Genomic DNA, 18,939 nt, shown 5'->3' with positions numbered 1-18,939 from the left:
GACATAGCACCTTATCAAAGGTCTTCTGAAAGTTTATCCACGACAATGTTCTTATGTACTCTTCAAAGTATTCAATAAGGTTTTGCTTCATTTATTTATTCATGGGACAGGGACAGCGCTGGAATTTATTGCGCATCCCTAATTATCTTTGAGAAGATGCTGGTGAGTTGACTTCTTAAACTGCTTGCAGTCCATGTGCTGCAGGAATACCCATTATGCTGTTCAGAAGAGGGGTTCCAAGATTTTAACCCAGTGATAGTGAAAGAACGGTGATAAATTTTCAAATCAGGATGGTGTGTGAATTGAAGGGGAACTTGCAAGTAATGTTCCCATTTATCTGCTGCCTTTACCCTTCTAGGTGGTAGAGGTCATGGGCTTGGAAGGCACTGTTAAACGAGCCTTGGTGAGTTGCTGCAATGACTTGTAGTGGTACACACAGCTGCCACTGGTGGATGAGGTGTCAATGCGCTGCTTTGTCCTGGATGGGATTGAGCTTCTTGTGTTGTTGGAGCTGCACTCATCCAGACAAGCGGAGAGCATTCCATCACATTCCAGACTTGCGCCTTGTAAATGGTGGACAGGCTTTGAGGGTCAGGAGATGAGTCATTTGCCACAGAATTCCCAACATCTAACCTGTTCTTGTAGCCACAGTATTTATATGGCTAGTCCAGTTCAATTTCTGATCAATGGTAACCCCCAGGATTTTGATAGTGGGGTATTTAGCAATGCTAATGCCATTGAAAGTTAAGGTGAGATGATTAGATTTTCACTGTTGGAGATGGTCATTGCCCATGACTTATGTGGCGTGAATGTTACTCGTCAGTTATGATACCAAGCCCAAATTTTGTCCAGGTCTTGCTGCATATGGACATAAACTGCTTCAGTATTAGAGGATCACACTGCAGAACCATCAGTGAACATCCCCACTTATGATGGAAGGAAAGTCATTGATGGAACAGCTGAAGATGGCAGGGTTTATGACACAACCCAGAGGAACTCCTGCAGGAATTACCCAGGGTTGAGATGACTGTCCCCCAACAACAACAAACATTTTCCTTTGTGCTAGGTATGACAGCAACCAGTGAAGAGTTTCCCCCCTAATTCCCATCGACTCCAGTTTTGCTAGGCATCAAGGCCACATTTGACAAAATATGATAAGGGCAGTCACTCTCACCTCACCAAGTTCAGCTCTTTCGTCCATGTTAGGACCAAGGCTGAAATGAGATCACATGCTGAGTGACCCTGGCAGAATCCAAACTAAGCGCCGGTCGGCAGATTATTGCTGAGTAACCTACACTGTTGATGACATCTTCCATCACTTTGCTGCTGATCGAGAGTAGACTAATGGGGCTGTAATCAGCTGGGTTGGATTTTTCCTGTTATTTGTGGGCAGGATATACCTGGGCAATGTCTTACATTGCCAGTTAGATGCCAGTGTTTTAGCTGTGCACGAATAGTTTAGCTAGGAGCACAGATAGTTCTCAATTCATATGGGTTCTCTTTATTAGTTTTGTCCATTCTTCTTTCTACTGACATAATTTCATTTTTAATTAACACAGCTATCCCACCATCCCTTCTTCATCAGCTATTTTAAGTACACTGTAGCCCGCAATGCTCAACTCTCCAGTTTACAAACATTTTTCTGTTAGCCCTATTACATCAGTTTCTTCACTTCAACCAAATGACCTTGCCCAGAACTCAGTGCACAGCCACACATATGAATATAAATGTTCTGGGTGAGAAACCAATGGCTGACAGTATAAATCAACACCTTCAGAATTGGAGGGGGAAGGCAGGAAACAGGTGAGGTACAAAAAAAAATTTTTTAAGAGGCATTGACTCAAGGTCATTTTTGATTTGCAAGGTAGAAAACTTATCTAAACAACCCACTTTGTCACTTTGTCCGCATCATTCACCCCATAATGACAGCATGCACTTCCCACAGCTAATTTTTCGATTGTTCACATAAAAATTACAAACATTACTTTTTTTGCAGCCAGAAATATTTAGTGCTAAACGCATTGGAGACCAGTGCTAGAGTACTAAACATATCTCTGCAGACTTACAATCAACAAAATCAACTATACCACACTATCATCACTGATTAGTTAAATTGCAGAGACTTTCATTTTCCAAGAACAATGATGTCCTTATTTTATCATTTCACTGTTTTCAGTCCAGTCCCCTCAAACATGAGTTGCCTATTTATTGGTCAATATACTCTGAGCACTGTTCTATGTGGGTGAAATTATGCGTAAAAATCTTTGCATAAACAACCTCAGAGTACATATTAAATGAGGATGGCAGTTACTGAAGTAATCAAGTAACCTACACCCTTGCCTGTGACTATTCAGCTTCTAATTTCAATGAGAATTAAATCGGGCTGTAAATTTACAGTTTCAGAAATCTAGCAGACAAAAATGATTCAGAAGGTAGCTTTGGATAATGTCAGAGGAGAGAAAATAAATACTACTGTTTGCAGCCAAATGTTTGAGCTGTATAGGTCAGAGTTCTTAAAAAGAATTTAAATGCCACTTACAACAGACAGGAATAAATATTAAACAAAGATATTTTCCTGACATTTTTAATAATTGGATGCTTAGTTATTTAGAAGGTATTTCTTTGTTTAGAGTTCAGCAATTTATTTAGAAGTACTGTACTTGGACTGAAAAAGAGCATCTGAGTAAATATTTTTGATGTTCTAGTCAAACAAAATACAAACATATTCTTCAGGTCAAATACTGTTAACAGAAATCTCAGTGCAAATGGTGCGCCAGAAGTGGAAAATTTAGAGCGATAGTTATCTGTAATGCTTTACTTTGGTTAGCATTAGAAATAGGGCAGAAACCTTTGGGGAAAAAAATAAATATTTGCAGGGGTTTCCCACAGAGACAAAAGTTACAGTAAATCAGATATTTAAGTAAACTTTTAGAGTAGCCATTGTTTTCCCCAATTAAGGGGCAATTTAGTGTGGCCAATCCACCTAACCTGCACACCTTTGGGTTGTGGAGGCGAAACTCACACAAGGCTACATTTTTAAACTACCTTCCACATGTCAACCCGGGATTTCAGGATATACATCCTTCTTTTACATTTGCACCATCCCTCCCCTAGCTACTTAAAGCATCATAGAATCCCTGCAGTCCAGGAGACCATTCGTCTCAATGATTCTGCACCTAAACTCCGAAAGAGCACTCCACCCAGGTCCACTCCCCCATCCTAACCCTGTAACCTAACCTGCACATTTCTGGACACTACCGGGAAATTCAGCCTGGCCAACCCACCTGCACCGTCGGACTGTGGGAGGAAACTGGAGCGACCAAAGAAAACCCAGGCAGACACAGAGAGCCCATGCAAACTCCACTGTCACCCAAGGCTGGAATTGAACCCAGGTGCCTGACGCCGTGAAGCAGCGGTGCTAACCACTGTGCCACCGTGCACGCCTACATTAAAAACTGATTTTTAAAAAAAAAATTAATATCATATCCAGGGTCCCAATCATGAATAAACCGAAGACTTGAGCACGCAATCTAACTTTTTGCAAAAGTTAATTTTGTCTAACTCAAGAAAGTGAGGGGGGTGGAGTGAGGTGAGGCCTGAAAACGTTTTCAAGTATCAACTAAAAACAGGGATATTAGAGGAAATGAATAATAAAAGGGCTTTAAAAAAAAAAAATTCCTACTGTCAAGATGCCAGCACTGAAAGCACAATGGCCTTTTTGGGGTTGACACGTAAACTCATCCTGCTGTTGATCGTATTAGCGGCAGTGAAACATTGCCTGGGGTTGACATTCTTCACGGGAGTGCACAGAAAAAACCGTCTCCCAGGGTCATCAGATGAGTGATTAAAAACAAGGTCAAACTAAATGCAAATTGATGAATCTTCATCACCCCCCCTCACACACGCACACTTGAGAAAGGTGTTTATTGCCGAGCACCTGCCCGATTGTTCGCCTGACTTCAGTGATTTTTTTTTAAAGAGATGATGGCCAACGCCTAGCAGGTGTAGAGTTTCATCTCTGCCAAGTGTCTTCACGCCATTTTCCCTTCAAGCCTCCTTGTCGAAACTAAAGACGAAAGCTGTGGCCAAAAGTGAAGAAATCCCATTGTGCCTTGGGGGAGTAGGGACACATTGCTCTAATTTATAAATGTTATCACTGCAGTGTCACATTACTTGTCAGGAGATTCAATTAAATACAGCGATGCGGGAAGCTGTGGGGACACTTCCTTCAACATCAACCCCTCTCCCCACCCCCTTCCCTGGGTCAGTGCTGTCGCCTAACCCGGCAACAAGTGTTTAAAAAGTCATCTCCCTTGCTGTCTCCTCGCTCTCCAACACACACACAGCTAAACTCTCTCTCCAGCCTGTCCGCTAGCCCCAATTGATTGGCACGGTTCTGATCATCTCCACCCAATGCTAATCCCAATCTTTGTGCTGCCCCGGGACTAGGCGCAGTCCCGCTCCCCAGACTTCAATTCTGACTAATCTTGCAGCGAAAGGGGCCAAAACAAATAATTTTTAAAAATCAAGCAATAAAAAAAAAAAACAAATCAATAAACGCCTAACATTTCACTGCAACTGGTCAGAGAAAACGATCCACTTAAAATCCCTCCCCCCCCCCGGGGACCATCAATCTTTACAGTATTCTCATCGAGGTTTACCAAATCGACCGTCGTAATTTCGGCGGAAAATCAACGGAAATCCCCCCTGTTTTCCCGCCCCTTAACGCCGGGGAGGAGAAGCCCCCGCCAGTCTGGTCGAGTGTAAGTAACCCTGCACGAACGTCAATTATTAAACACGCACGGTCGACAAAGTGAGCTTTAAATTCGCGAACGTATCCACTTAAATATAATAATAAGAGCTGCCGCTGGAGCAGGTGCTGCTGAGGTTTCACTTTGACAGGTGCACCACATTCCCACACATCCCCGAGCCGCACGGCTCACACTCCGCGGGGGGTCAAATCACAGGAGCAAATACAACCCACAACACCGCGAACCCCCTCCCTCACACACTCTCCTCAGCAGTCCGCCGCGCTCTCGCGGAGTTTCCTGGGCTGCGCTGGGCGGACAGCCCCGGGAGAGCGCCTCTCTTCACTTACTTGTCGTGTTCTTGTGTCATCTTCTTCACTCCCCCCCCCACCGCGCGCACACACACACTTGGTCGGTCGGTCCAACTGGACTTTCTAGTTGGGCCAACGTGTGGCTAAACCCGAACCTCCAGCGTCTCCACTCAGGAGCAAACCGGGTTTTCCTGAAATGTTTTTGTTTTGTTTTGTAAAACTCACTCGCCCTGTCGCGATTCAGCTGCGAACCGAATTGCGGGTTTCAATATGATTGGGCTGGCCGGGTGTTTTTTTTCCCCTCCTGATCTGATGGCTGATGTGATTGGACATGCAAATGACTTCAGGTAGATTGGGTGTGCTCTTCTGCAACCTGTTCCCCGCTCACAGGGTGTGTTGGGATCTGTCAGGTTTACTCATGGCCAGAGCTGCGTTCTGCGGCATTGGAGGGTGGGGGTACGTCCGGGCCCCTTCCATCAAAAGCATTTCCATAGCGCCTGTCACCCATCTGCGGGCGATCACCAATGAAGTATATTTGAAGTGCAGGCGCCTCAGTAAAATGGAAAGCCCTGCAGCAGAATGTTTCACACAGCGAGGCGAGAATGACTAGACAGGCAATTTTAATGACTTTGGTTGGGCAATAAACATTGGCCAGAATAATTCCCCCCATCTCACTTGGGTTACCTCTGCCAGAGGGCACAGTAAGAAGTCTTACAACACCAGGTTAAAGTCCAACAGATTTGTTTGGAATCACTAGTTTTCGGAGTGTAGTTCCTTCCTCCGGTGAAGGGACAGGGGACACAACCGTTTTTACAGGCAGATTAGCCGCAACAGTGCAGAACTCCCTCGGCACTTTTGGAAATGCAGCTCATGGAAGAGGTTTACACGCTGCGTTAAAACAAAATTCACATAAAGCAAATCATATCACAGTAAGCTATGCTCAATTTAAACGCTCCATGGGTTATTTCACTCCTGCTCATGGCAATGGGATTAGCCTTGAATTTCACCTTGATTTCATAGCCAAAATGATGTGGAAGTTGAAGGAAATTCTTTGAATGTTGAACTGTAACTCTGTACTGTAATAGCACCAAAAGAAAGCAAAAGGAATGACTGGTGGAATGTCAGAATTCAACTTTGTTTTTCGGAGGGAGAGGTCAACTCATCTAATCCTGAAATTCTATATTTTAATCTTTTTACATACATTTAAGTGTAAAATGAGATTAGGCTATAAAGCAATTTTAAAAAAAATTAGAGTGCCCAATTCATTTTTCCCAATTAAGGAGCAATTTAGCGTGGCCAATCCACCTACCCTGCACATCTTTGGGCTGTGGGGGCGAAACCCACGGAAACACGGGGGGGGGAATGTGCAAACTCCACACGGACAGTGACCTAGAGCAGGGTTCAAACTTGGGACCTCGGTACCGTGAGACAGCAGTGCTAACCACTGCACCACCGTGCTGCCCAATACAGCAATTATCAACAAAAATAACGAGAAGTTCAAAATAATAATGAGTGCAATGGGTGAAAATAGGGGATATTGCAATTTGCTACACATGAATGACATATGAGAAATTTGAATGCTGTCAAAATGGGGCACTTTGAATTTCCTATTTACAAATTGCACATTTCTTTTTAAACCAAATTACTTTAACATTATGAACTTGCATAAGGTAGCATGGTCACATTTACTGCCCAGTTTAGTGCACGGCAAGGAAGATTCAATGATGACAACATCCAATAACTGGGATAAACTAAGGAAATGTAAATGACTATATTTGCAAGATAATAATCAATTTAAAAATATAAATTCTCCTGGTTAATTGTTGATTTATTGTAAGAAAAGCTATTTTTGCTCATGGAAACTCTTATAACATCCAAATATAACAACAACCAACCCAATATGAATCCAACAATATTGGGCTGGATTCTCTATTTGGGGGAGACTAAATGGTCCCGCCAAAACTGAAGAGCATTTGATTTGTGTTTCTGTTGGGAGGCGCTATTCGTTCTGCGATTCAGAACATACACATTGGCCAGCATTCTGCCGGATTTAATTGGAAGCAATTCCCAGCCCGCTGGGACCGGAATTAGCACTAAAGAGCCTGACAGCTGGAGCGCTTCACTCATCACACACTCATTGCAGCCATGAAGATGGCTCAGAGAAGACCTGTCCCCCGATGTCAGGAGTCTGAAGCAACCCACTGTTCGATGCCAATGAGGAGAGGAGGAATAACCTCTTTCCTGGGTGGGCCGCAGACTCAAGCCCGCTCTCCTGAACAATGCCTGGGAGGAGGCGGCAGAGGCAGTCAGTGCTGCCAGCTTCTCCAGGAGACAGCACGTCATCGTGAGGGGTGAGGGTCACTGGTGAGGCCCTCTGCCCTGAGAGGGGCAATATGCCAGGAAGGATTCCAAAGGCCCCAATGCCGGTGTCCTCTCATTAGGGTGAGCTCTACTAATCCCTGCATCCTCTGCAGTCGGGCTTCTGAGGAATGCTAACACCTGGTGGGCCAGCGATTGAGCATGGCTGCACCGATCTCACTAATGATGCTGCTGGGGTATGAAGGTTTCCGAGGGGCGGTCTGAATGGGCTCCCACATCACCAGAGGCTTTCTGAACATTTACAGGATGCAGTGAGCAGTGAGCAGCCAGGTGCCTGTAAGTAGCACCAGAGGCGTGTGTTTAAATCACATATTGCAGCAGTGGCCACCTGAGCCAGGCCACCCTGATCCTGAGGGGACACCCTGAGTTTATTTAGTCCCCCCCACCCCCCGATGGCCATGCTGCCCAGTCCTTGCTCGTAAATACTTGCACCAATTCATGCCCGCGTGACCTACACCTGAGAGGGATGGAGCATAAAGTGTCCAACCTGCTAATCAGCTTTAAATCCATGCAAATGAGCATGGCGTCAGATCAGTGCCAGTGCAAATCGCGATTTTTCACTTGCACGCTATTCTCTGCCCGATCGCAATTTTCATTGCTGGCAGCGGAAAGTGGTCAATTCAGTCCATTATAAATGCATGCATGAGATTTCCTGCACGTACAGCATTTGTCTGGGAAGTTGCACTTGCTTCCTCTGTGCTTTAGGGCTTCCCTGCCGATGGACATAAAGACGTCACCCACCCCATGACACTCTCAAAAATCCCTTTTGTGTGACTTTGGAATTACACTGCTGGTGCAGGCTATTGATGAGAAACACAAAAAAGAAGCCATATAGGCCTTTTATTCCTGCACTAACCCCAATTGGAAGGTGGGCCCAGTTAGGTAACCTTCCCCACAGTGTAGAGAAATGCCTGTAATGACCTTTGTAATTCTTCTCTAGTGAGGAGTGAACTTTCGTACAGATGCAGTGCTTAATACAAGCTGCTCTGATATGCCACAGTCTGCCATCACCTTGCGAAGAATCTTTAAGGGAAAAAGATTGACAATGGATGCTGATAGAACGGACCTGTTGCATTTTTATGGATCGCTTCCTACTGTATGTAACTGCTTCCACTCAGCTCACTTTGGCCTACAAGGCCTGCAGTACTATGATAAGTAGACATGTATCTTGGACCTGTGATTTACTAGAAGGATGGTCCCCTTCCCCTTTACTGAAACTTGTACTGCAGGCCCTCCAGACTCCTCTGAAAAGGAAGAACCCTACTCCACAGATTTTGAAAGTAAACAATATTCATACGTCTCCACAGTAATAACTTTTTCTACAATCAAGGCAAACATTCTCCCTCGGGACCATCAAAATGTATTGCAGAGAGGGAGGGAATTCTGCCAATCATATCTGCACTGGCCACTTCAAAACAACTCTTACTGACCATCCCACTCCCAATACTTCTGCATCTGCCTCTGCTTAAGATACTTATCTATACTTACCTCAAGATTTCAATGGTACCTGCCTCAACCACCTTACTGTGGGAAAGTATCCCAAGCTCTAATAGCCTCCAATCTAAAGACACTTCTGACTTTTCTCGTTCTCTTAAATACCTATTTTCAATTGATAATCGATTAATATCGACTGCTTTACCAGAAACAATAGTCTTTCTCTAGTCATCGTTCACAATTTGAAAACTTCAAATTAAATCTCCTCAATCTGCTCTGCTCCAATGGTAATAGTCCCAGAATCTTATGTTGGAGCCCCGGGCTGACAAGTGCCCAGGTCCTGATCGACGTCATCCTCAGGTCTTCAAAGAAATGGCTAGTAAGATAATTGATGCATTTGTTTTAATGTTCCCAAATTTCGTAGATTTGGGGAGAATTAGAATGATTGGCATTGCCATGGTGCCAAGCTGGCATTTTCTGCGCACGAGCAATGGGACCGGGAGTTGGGGTGGAGGGGTCCCTCGGACCCTCCCATAGTGCGTTTGGACTGGAGGAGACGTCGGGTGTTGCTTTGGGGGTCTCAGAGATCAGGACACCTTTTGCTACACTGGGGAGTTCTGGTGAGTGGAGCTCCCCAGTATACAAAATGGGTCAACGTGCAGCCTCGACCATGTGTTCCCTACTGAGGCCCCTTGTACAATGCGGCCATTTGTTTGTCAGCACTGTGAGCACCAGGAAACATGCAGCTAAACGCGCTCGCTACGTTCCCAATTAGTTCAACCGTGTCATTTTTTTGGGTGAATTGTGCCTCATACTGGGGATTTTGCGGAGACAACGTTGATGATATCTCTCCAGAGATTTGAGGTGTCTGCTGTACATTGTCCATGTTTCTGATGCATACAGGAGGGCGGGGACCACGGCTGCTTGGTAGACCACGTGGTGTTGGATTTGAGGTCTTGGTCTTCAAACACTCTATTCCTCCGGCATCTGAAGACTGCACTGGCGCATTGGAGTGGATGCTGGATTTCATTGTCCATGGCTGCTCACACCGAGAGGAGGCTCCAGGGGCTCACCGTGGATCTTGATGGTCGGGAGGCCATTTTGTGTGTCAGGAGTTGGATGGTAGAGAATCTTTGTTTTCCGGATGCTTAATCTGAGGCCCATTCATGGCATGGTAGCACAGTGGTTAGCACTGTTGCTTCGCAGCACCAGGGTTCCAGGTTCGATTCCCAGCTTGGGTCACTGTCTGTGTGGAGTCTGCACGTTCTCCCTGTGTCATAGATTTCATAGAATTTACCGTGCACAAGGCCATTCGGCCCATCGAGTCTGCACCGGCCCTTGGAAAGAGTACCTCACTCAAGCACACACCTCCTCCACCCCATCCCCTTAACCCAGTAACCCCAATTATCTTTTTTGGACACTAAGGGCAATTTAGCATGGCCAATCCACCTAACCTGCACATCTTTGGACTGTGGGAGGAAACAGGAGCACCCGGAGGAAACCCACGCACACACTGGGAGAACGTGCAGACTCCATACAGACAGTGACCCAAGCCAGGAATCAAACCTGGGATCCTGGAGTGGTGTAGCAACTGTGCTAACGACCAAGCTACCGTGCTGCCCTATTGTCCACGGGAAAGGCAGTACATCAGTTGAGAAGGGCGAGGGGGGCTGTCTTATGAGTACGGGGAGAAGGCAGGGTTGTTGTTGGCAGGTCAGCTCTGTAGGGCGTGGGTTTCCTCCGGGTGCTCCGGTTTCCCCCCACAAGTACTGAAAGCCATGGTAATTTGGACATTCTGAATTCTCCCTCCATCTACCCGAACAGGCGCCATAATATGGCGACTAGCGGCTTTTCACAGTAACTTCATTGCAGTGTTAATGTAAGCCTACCTGTGACAATAAAGATTATTATTATTATTCATTGGTTGCCAAGTCAACTCTGATTGGCCAAGGTGTTGCCATAGAGAAAGCCATGGGGATCCATTGGCTTCCCAAACTCCTCGTAATTCAAAAAAAGGCATAAGGCTTGAACATATTCCTTCTATTTGCAAGGAACAGATCCCTGTGTAAAAATGTATGTCGCTTCTAGCATGTTTAAGTGAGTCACGTTACAAACTTGAAATTGATTGTTAAGTGTAGGTATTAGCACACTCAGGATTGTTCAGCAAGTACTGCCAAATTATGGAATCACATTTAAGATTGCTTTGATTTTGCAAGTGTAGGCTGCTGGAGTATGGTCATTACGAGCCACCAAAGGAATATGCTGTTTGTTTCAATCAACCAATCACTGGTACATAGGTCTTATATACCTGGTATATTGACACTGAAATGCAGTTATGAACATTTATGATTATATGTATGAACTTCAGTGCTAGGGTAATGACAAGTACATAAGACGTATGTCCCAGCAATTGGCTGACTGAACCAAACAGCGTGTTCCTTCTGTTTTTCATAATAGGCAGAGCACAGACTGCACTCAAACCCCACACTAATCAAAGCCAAAACAAAACATCTGCTGTTGGATGTTATTTTGTGATTGTGCAGTAGTTGAACAAACCTGAGTGCACTCATAGCTAAAGTAGCAACCAATATAAGCTAATCAGTTGAACTCATAACATCAGTTGAACTCATACATCCACATGCAGGACCCTGTTCTCTGCAAAAAGGAATATGTTTAAGCCTGTGCCTTTAAAAAAAATTAACTGGGAGCTTGAGGAGCCACACAAGGTGAGAGCAGGAGACTTCGGGGGAAGCTCAGATAGAGCCAAGCCAGGCGGGAATGAATGGGACAGGATTGCACTGGGCCAGGCTTGGCTTTTTCATCGTACATCCCCTCAGCCACGTATGCTTCTCGCAGTGGACACTGAGTGATTATGGTGGGCAAACGGGGGGCATGCTGTTTCTGGGTGCCACAGATGGTGGGATCAGAGGTCAGGGCTGGTCAGGGAGATGTGAAAACCTTTGTCGCAGCCCCACTGTGACCGTGTTGTCCACTGGCGACTCCCTTTCTGTAATAACCTTTAATGTTTTCTTGTGACGTTTTATAGAGATTTTGATCATGTACAGGCATGTTTATAATTTATGGGCTATCTTCAGAACCTGCTGCTCTGGAATTAAATGGGGCACTGCGTTTCAACAAGGTTAGTATCAGGATCTTCCTACAGCTTTGAAAACATACTATCCCTTTAGATATACGCAGTTATAGTTTAATTGCTGTTGAATGTTGACGGTGATACCCCCTAATATGTCTGTCCGTCTTTAATATTCACCAGATTTACCACTATGTTGCCTGGGCTGGAGGGTTCCAGCTATGAAGAGAGGTAGGTTAGGCTGGAGTTGATTTCCTTAGAGCAGAGAAGGCTAAGGGAGGACCTGATTGAGGTGTGCAAATTATGAGGGTCATAGATAAGAAGGAAGTTTTCCACTATGCCAGGGGACATAGATTTAAGGGAAGGGACAGGAGATTTATAGGAGATGTGATACCTTTTCATCCAGAGAGTGGTAGGAATCTGGGACTCACTGCCTGAAAGGATGGTAGAGAAGGAAACCCTCACAACATTTAAGAAGCATTCACATGAGCAGTTGAAATGCAACAACAGACAAGGCTATGGACCAAGTGCTGGAAAATGGGATTAGAATAGATAGGTTGTGGTAGCCGGTGCAGTCACGATGGGCTGAAGGGCCAATCAGAGTCGACTTGCCAACCAATTGGCACCCTTTTCTCTAGTATGAATTGTTGTGATCGTTTAAATTTGACATTCTTGAATTTGTTCTGATGAGTGCAAGACAAAAAGCTTCAGCAACATGTCTCTCCTTTCAGCAATAGTCATTCTAAGTTGTTATCACAGGTTTGAGACTGTGATTGACAATGGATTGCACAAGTCCATGCTTGCTCAGTTTCATTACTTCTCACCAGTCAGGAACTCCTCTTTCACAAACAAATAATCTTGCCTTAGGGTTAAAATCATGGGAAAAATATATTATCATTCTGTACTTCAGAATCTCACATAAACTTGATAGCACATCTGTTGGAAGATGTGGCTGGGGTTTTCTACTTCTGGCCTCAGCTACCTGTGGTTTTCTGTTTATTAAAGTGAATGGGTGCAAAACTGTGGAAAACCCTGGACAATAGAGGATTAAAAAAAAAAAAATTTAGAGTACCCAATTCATTTTTTCCAATTAAGGGGCAATTTAGCATGTTCAATCCACCTACTTTGCACATCTTTGGGTTGTGGGGGCGAAACCTACACAAACACGGGGAGAATGTGCAAACTCCACACACTGACCCAGAGCTGGGATCGAACCTGGGACCTTGGCGCCGTGAGACTGCATTGCTACCACTGCGCCACCGTGCTGCCCGACTACAGAGGAATTTTAACTCCGAGGTGTGCATTTGATCCACTTGGGAGTAACAGTACAAAGCAAACAGAGTTTAATTGGCTAGGCCTTTATTTTTTTATAAGTTTAGAGTACCCAATTCAGTTTTTCCAATTAAAGGGCAATTTAGCATGGCTAATCTACCTATCCTGCACATCTTTGGGTTGTGGGGGCGAATCCCACGCAAACACGGGGAGAATATGCAAACTCCACACGGACAATGACCCAGAGCCGGGATCGAACCTGGGACCTTGGCGCCGTGAGGCAGCAGTGCTAACCACTGCTCCACCATGCTGCTCTTGGCTAGGTTTTTATAACAGGCTGCAGGCCAACATCCCATCAAAAAAGCCAGGAAGGTGGCGTAAAACAACTGCTCAGGTGTTAAGGTTGTGCACCCTGGATGCTGCTGTGCAGGTCCATGATAAAAGTGGGGATAGCGGGTGGGTGGAGGGAAACAGTAGTTTGGAAAAGGAGATCCTGCAGGAGTGGGGGCTCGACTTCCTTCTTGGGGCCTGGAGGAGCTCTCCTCCTAACGATCCAAATGCCCCTGGTTTCAGTTTGTTAGAAAAGCAGCAGCAAGTTTCCTGCTCAGGCAAATGTTAAATTGGCAATCCAAATTTATTTTTTGAAAAAATATTTTGAAGCATTATATATATATATACATATACACACACATCAATACACAACCATACATCAAAACAAGCAAACAGGGCTGCAAATAATCAAAACAACTGAAATACCTATTACCCCACCAACTCGCTTCTGGCACCCGACCTCCTTTTTTACCCCCTGCCAAACTCTCCCCCCCCCCCCCCCCCCACTGCCGACATCTTTAAAAAAAATTTAGAGTACCCAATTCATTTTTTCCAATTAAGAGGCAATTTAGTGTGACCAATCCACCTACCCTGCATATTTTCTTGTTGGGTTGTGGGGGCGAAACCCACGCAAACACAGGGAGAATGTGCAAACTCCACACGTACAGTGACCCAGAGTCGGGATCGAACCTGGGGCCTCGGTGCCGTGAGGCAGTAATGCTAACCACTGCGCCACCGTGCTGCCCTACTGCTGGCATCTTAATTGTTCTCCAAGAAGTCAATAAACGACTGCCATCTCCGGGCAAACCCCTCCACAGACCCTCTCAAGGTGAACTTAATCTTTTACAGCCTGAGGAACTCTGCTAGATCGCTCACCCAAACCCCTGGTTTTGGCGGCCCCGAGTCGCACCATTCCAATAAGATCCATTTCCGGGCTACCAGGGAGGTAAACGGCAAGACATCGGTCTCTCTCACCTCCTGGGCTCCTGACACTCCAAAGATCGCCACTTCGGGATTCGGGCCACCTTCACCCTGAAGACCTCCGACATAACGTCGGCGAACCCCCGCCAGAATTCCCCAAGCTTCGGACAGGCCCAAAATATGTGGACATGATTTGCAGGCCCACCAGCGCACCACCCACACCTATCCTCCTCCTCTTCAAAAAACCTGCTCATCTGGGCCACAGTCATATGCGCCCTGTGAACCACCTTGAACTGAATAAGGCTAAGCCTCGCACATGACGAGGATGTGTTCACCCTCCTCAATGCCTCCTCCCCCCACACCCCAGCCTCCACCTCCCTCCCCAACTCTTCCTCCCACTGACTTGGGGGATTGGATTTGTTTATTGTCGTGTACCGAGGTACAGTGAAAAGTATTTTTCTGTGTAGCAGCTCAAATAGATCATTTAGTACATGAAAATAAAATATATAATAGGGCAACACAAGGTACACAATGTATAAATACATAGACACCGGTATCGGGTGAAGCACACAGGAGTGTAGTATTAATCAGGTCGGTCCATAAGAGGGTCGTTTAGGAGTCTGGTAACAGCGGAGAAGCTGTTTTTGAATCTGTTCATGCGTGTTCTCAGACGTTTGTATCTTCTGCCCGATGGAAGAAGTTGAAGTGAGTAAGCCGGGTGGGAGGGGTCTTTGATTATGTTGCCCACTTTCTCCAGGCAGCGGGAGGTATAGATAGAGTCAATGGAAGGGAAGCGGATGTGTGTGATGGACTGGGCGGTGTTCATAACTCTCTGAAGTTTTGTGCAGTCTTGAGCCGCGTTGTTGCCAGAGCAGGATGTGATGCAGCCAGATAGGATGCTTTGTATGGTGCATCTGTAAAAGTTGGTAAGAGTCAGTGTGGACACGCCAAATTTCCTTAGTTTCCTGAGAAAGTTTAGGGGTAGTTGTGCTTTCTTGGTGGTAGCATCGATGTGGGTGGACCAGGATAGATTTTTGGTGATGTGTACACCTAGGAATTTGAAGCTATCAAACATCTCCACCTCAGCCCTATTGATGCAGACAGGGGTGTGTACAGTATTTGCTTCCTGAAGTCAATGACCAGCTCTTTAGTTTTGCTGGCATTGAGGGATAGACTATTGTCGTTACACCACTCCACTTGGTTCTCTCCCTCCCAATCCATCAACTCCTTATATATTTACCCTCATCTACCCCTGTCTGTGACACCACCTTGGCCTGTAATAATAATAATAATTGTTTGTCACAAGTAGGCTTCAATGAAGTTACTGTGAAAAGCCTCTAGTCGCCACCTGTACCGGCACCTGTACGGGGAGGCCGGTATGGGAACCCACGCTGCTGGCATTGTTCTGCATTACAAGCCAACTGTTTAGCCCACTGTGCTAAACCAGCCCCTGGGTCGGCAGGTGGGGAAAGGATGGTACCTGCTTCCTTCCAAACACCCTACCTGTAAATACCGGAACCCATTACCGGCGGGCAACTCAAATTCCTCTACCAACTCCTCCAAGCTCGAGAAGCTGCCCCTGATGAATAGATCCCCAAACCGCTCAATCCCCACCCATTGCCACCCCCAAAACTCTCCCCTGGAGCAAAGCTATGATTCCCACAGATCGGTGCACAAACCGAGGCCCCCTCCAGTCTCAGATGCTGCCGGCACTGTCCCCACACCCTCAGGGCCGCCACCACCACTGGGCTTGTGGAATATCTGGCTGGCGAGAACGGTAAAGGCACCGTCAACAGCGCCCCCAATCTTGTATCTTTACAAGAGGCTGCCTCTATCCGTTCCCATACCAACACATCCCCCATTACCTAACCATGGCTAAACAGCTGGCCTGTAATGCAGAACAATGCCAGCAGTGCGGGTTCCCATACTGGCCTCCCCGAACATGCCCAAAAGTAATTCATTAAATTTGGAAGAGCTGACCAGCAGCCCCCCCCTTGGCCCTGCTCCAGCCGGCACCTTCTTCATCCGGGGGGGGGGGGGCTTTACCCGCCCAAACAAACCCCAAAATCAGTGCATTCACCCTCCTAAAAAAGCCTTTGGAATGAAGATCGGGAGATTCTGGAACACAGATAAGAACCTCAGAAGAACCGTCAGCTTCACCAATTGCACCCGTCCCGCCAATGACAGCGGGAGCACACCCCACCTCCTAAAATCCCCCTTCATCTACTCCACCAACTGAGCCAAATTCAGCTGGTGCAGCTGCTCCCAACCCCGCGCCATCTGAATACCCAAATACCGAAAGCTGCTCCCCACCACTCTAAATGGCAACTCCCCCAGCCTCCTGCCCCCTTGCTTGAATCGGAAAAACTCCCTCTTCCCCATATTCAATTTGTATCCTGAGAACCTGCCCAATCCCTCCAATATGCCCATAATCCCCCTAATAACTTCTGACGGGTTCGATATATAGAGCAGCAGATCATCCACGTACAATGAGATCCTATACTTCACCCCCCTCCGCACTATCCCTGCCAGTTCCTTGACGCTCTCAGCGCCATTGCCAATGGCTCTATAGCCAAGGCAAAGAACAATGGAGAGAGTGGTCTTTCCTGCCTCGTCCTCCGGTACAACGTGAAATATTCCGAGCTCACCCGGTTCGTTCACACACTCGCGGTCGGCGCCCGGTATAACAGCTGGGCCTAATCCACAAAGCCTTGCCAAAACCCAAACCGCCCCAGCACCTCACAAAGATAGACCCTCTCCACCCGGTCAAAGGCCTTCTCTGCATCCATGGCAACCACCGTCTCTACACTTCGTCCCTCATCATTCAAACATTTAACAACCACCTGATGTTAGCCAACAAATGCCTCCACTTAACAAACCCCGTCTGGTCCTTCTCTATCACCCTGTTACAGTCATCAATCCTTGAGGCGAAGATCTTGGCCAGCAACTTAGCGTCCACATTTAATAGCGAAATTGACCTGTTGGGCGCACACTGCTCTAAATCCTTATCCCTCTTTAAAATTAGGGAGATCATGGCCTGTGATAATGTAGGGGGGAGAACCCCCTGCTCCCTCCCCTCATTGAACGGCCTTAACCAGGGTCCCCAAGTCCCCCAAAAACATTTTATAAAATTCCTCCGGGAACCCGTCCGGGCACGGGGCCTTCCCCGCCTGTATCGCCCCCATACCCTCCAATGCCTCCACCAGCCTAATAGGGGCTCCCAGTCCCTCCAGCAGATCCTTCTCCACACTAGGGAACTCCAACTTGCCAATCCAATTCTGACAGTAACATTGGGACCTGACCTATAGAGACATGTTTACTTCAGGTAAGTATATTCGATGTCTGCAATTTAAAATTGCAGTTAAAGATAATGGTTCAGGATGGCAGTGGGCAAGTCTTCTGCTCCATTCCTCAACCCAATTTTCACAGGGAGGAGTAGTTAAAATTGCCCTCATATGTCTGCAATTTCTTTCTTACCAGAGAAGTACATTGAGCAAGGAGCTCCAACACTTGTTTAAATTTTGTATTTCCATTATTTGTATTTTTTCTTCTCTTTTTAACCTGTTTTTAAAAAAGATTTAAAGTACCTAAATCTTTTTTTCCAATTAAGGGGCAATTTAGTGGGCCAATCCACCTACTCTGCACATCTTTGGGTTGTGGGGATGAGATCCACGCAGACACGGGGAGAATGTGCAAACTCCACACGGACAGTGACACAGAGCTGCGATTGAACCTGGGGTCCTCAGTGCCGTGAGGCAGCAGTGCTAACCATTGCGCCACCATGCCGCCCCCAACAGAACATATGTTAAGGTACTTTGTAAAGAAATGGGTTGCCAAACAGTGTTAAGGTAAATGGCCAAAAACAAAAGATTTGTGGCTATTCTCCAAATGCTTCCGTCCAGTCTGTGATGATGCCCAACACTGGCGGGGTCAGAAAATCCTGGCCAAAGTTTTGATGAGACTTGTAGAGATGGGAAAATTGTATTAACACAAGGGGATTTTGTCAGGCAATTCCAAAAGTTAAGCCAAGGAAGCTGAAGATCCCATCACCAGAGCTGGAAGGAAGAAGGGGTTGCTGAAGACGTTGCAGAAATAAGCTGTAGGTAAAACTTGAAAATGTTTTGAAGACAGAATAAATTGTTCCATCAGTAAAATCCAATTAGAAAATTTGGCAGAGATATTTCTTATCTACTCAATTGTATATGGGCAATTTAAATGATATTCAAAAACACTTTGTGGCTAGTTGCATACAAATAAAGCTCAAATTATGTCATAATCATCAACACAATTTTCTGGCAATCTTTTCAGTATAATTTAGTAAATTTATCCACCCATCTAAATCAGTGACTGACACATCAATCTTTCTTTTTGCTGGTAACTTTCTGAGCTGCGCTCCGTAAGCTAGTGATTCGAAACAAACCTGTTGGGCTTACAACACCAGGTTTTAAAGCCCAAC

At 46.0% G+C, this 18,939-nt stretch overlaps 1 protein-coding gene across 3 annotated transcripts in view; it reads right to left on the bottom strand.

Annotated features, from left to right (window-relative positions):
* The window catches only part of grhl1 (grainyhead-like transcription factor 1), a 145,114-nt gene extending 139,724 nt beyond the window's left edge, over nt 1–5,390 (bottom strand). The window contains exon 1 of one of the 3 annotated variants that reach the window (XM_072498766.1): nt 5,285–5,390. Coding sequence is in view for 1 of the 3 variants with exons in the window: in XM_072498764.1 (XP_072354865.1) it covers nt 5,099–5,118 (20 nt within the window). In the remaining 2 variants the exon portion in view is untranslated. The other 2 variants (XM_072498764.1, XM_072498765.1) reach the window with 2 other exon arrangements.
* Nucleotides 5,391–18,939: the final 13,549 nt, after the last annotated feature.

This window comes from Scyliorhinus torazame, chromosome 4, assembly GCF_047496885.1.
Source record: "Scyliorhinus torazame isolate Kashiwa2021f chromosome 4, sScyTor2.1, whole genome shotgun sequence".
Classification (NCBI taxonomy): Eukaryota; Metazoa; Chordata; class Chondrichthyes; order Carcharhiniformes; family Scyliorhinidae; genus Scyliorhinus; species Scyliorhinus torazame.
Note: the sequence above shows the minus strand (reverse complement) of the source record. Positions and strands in the feature narration are given on the sequence as shown.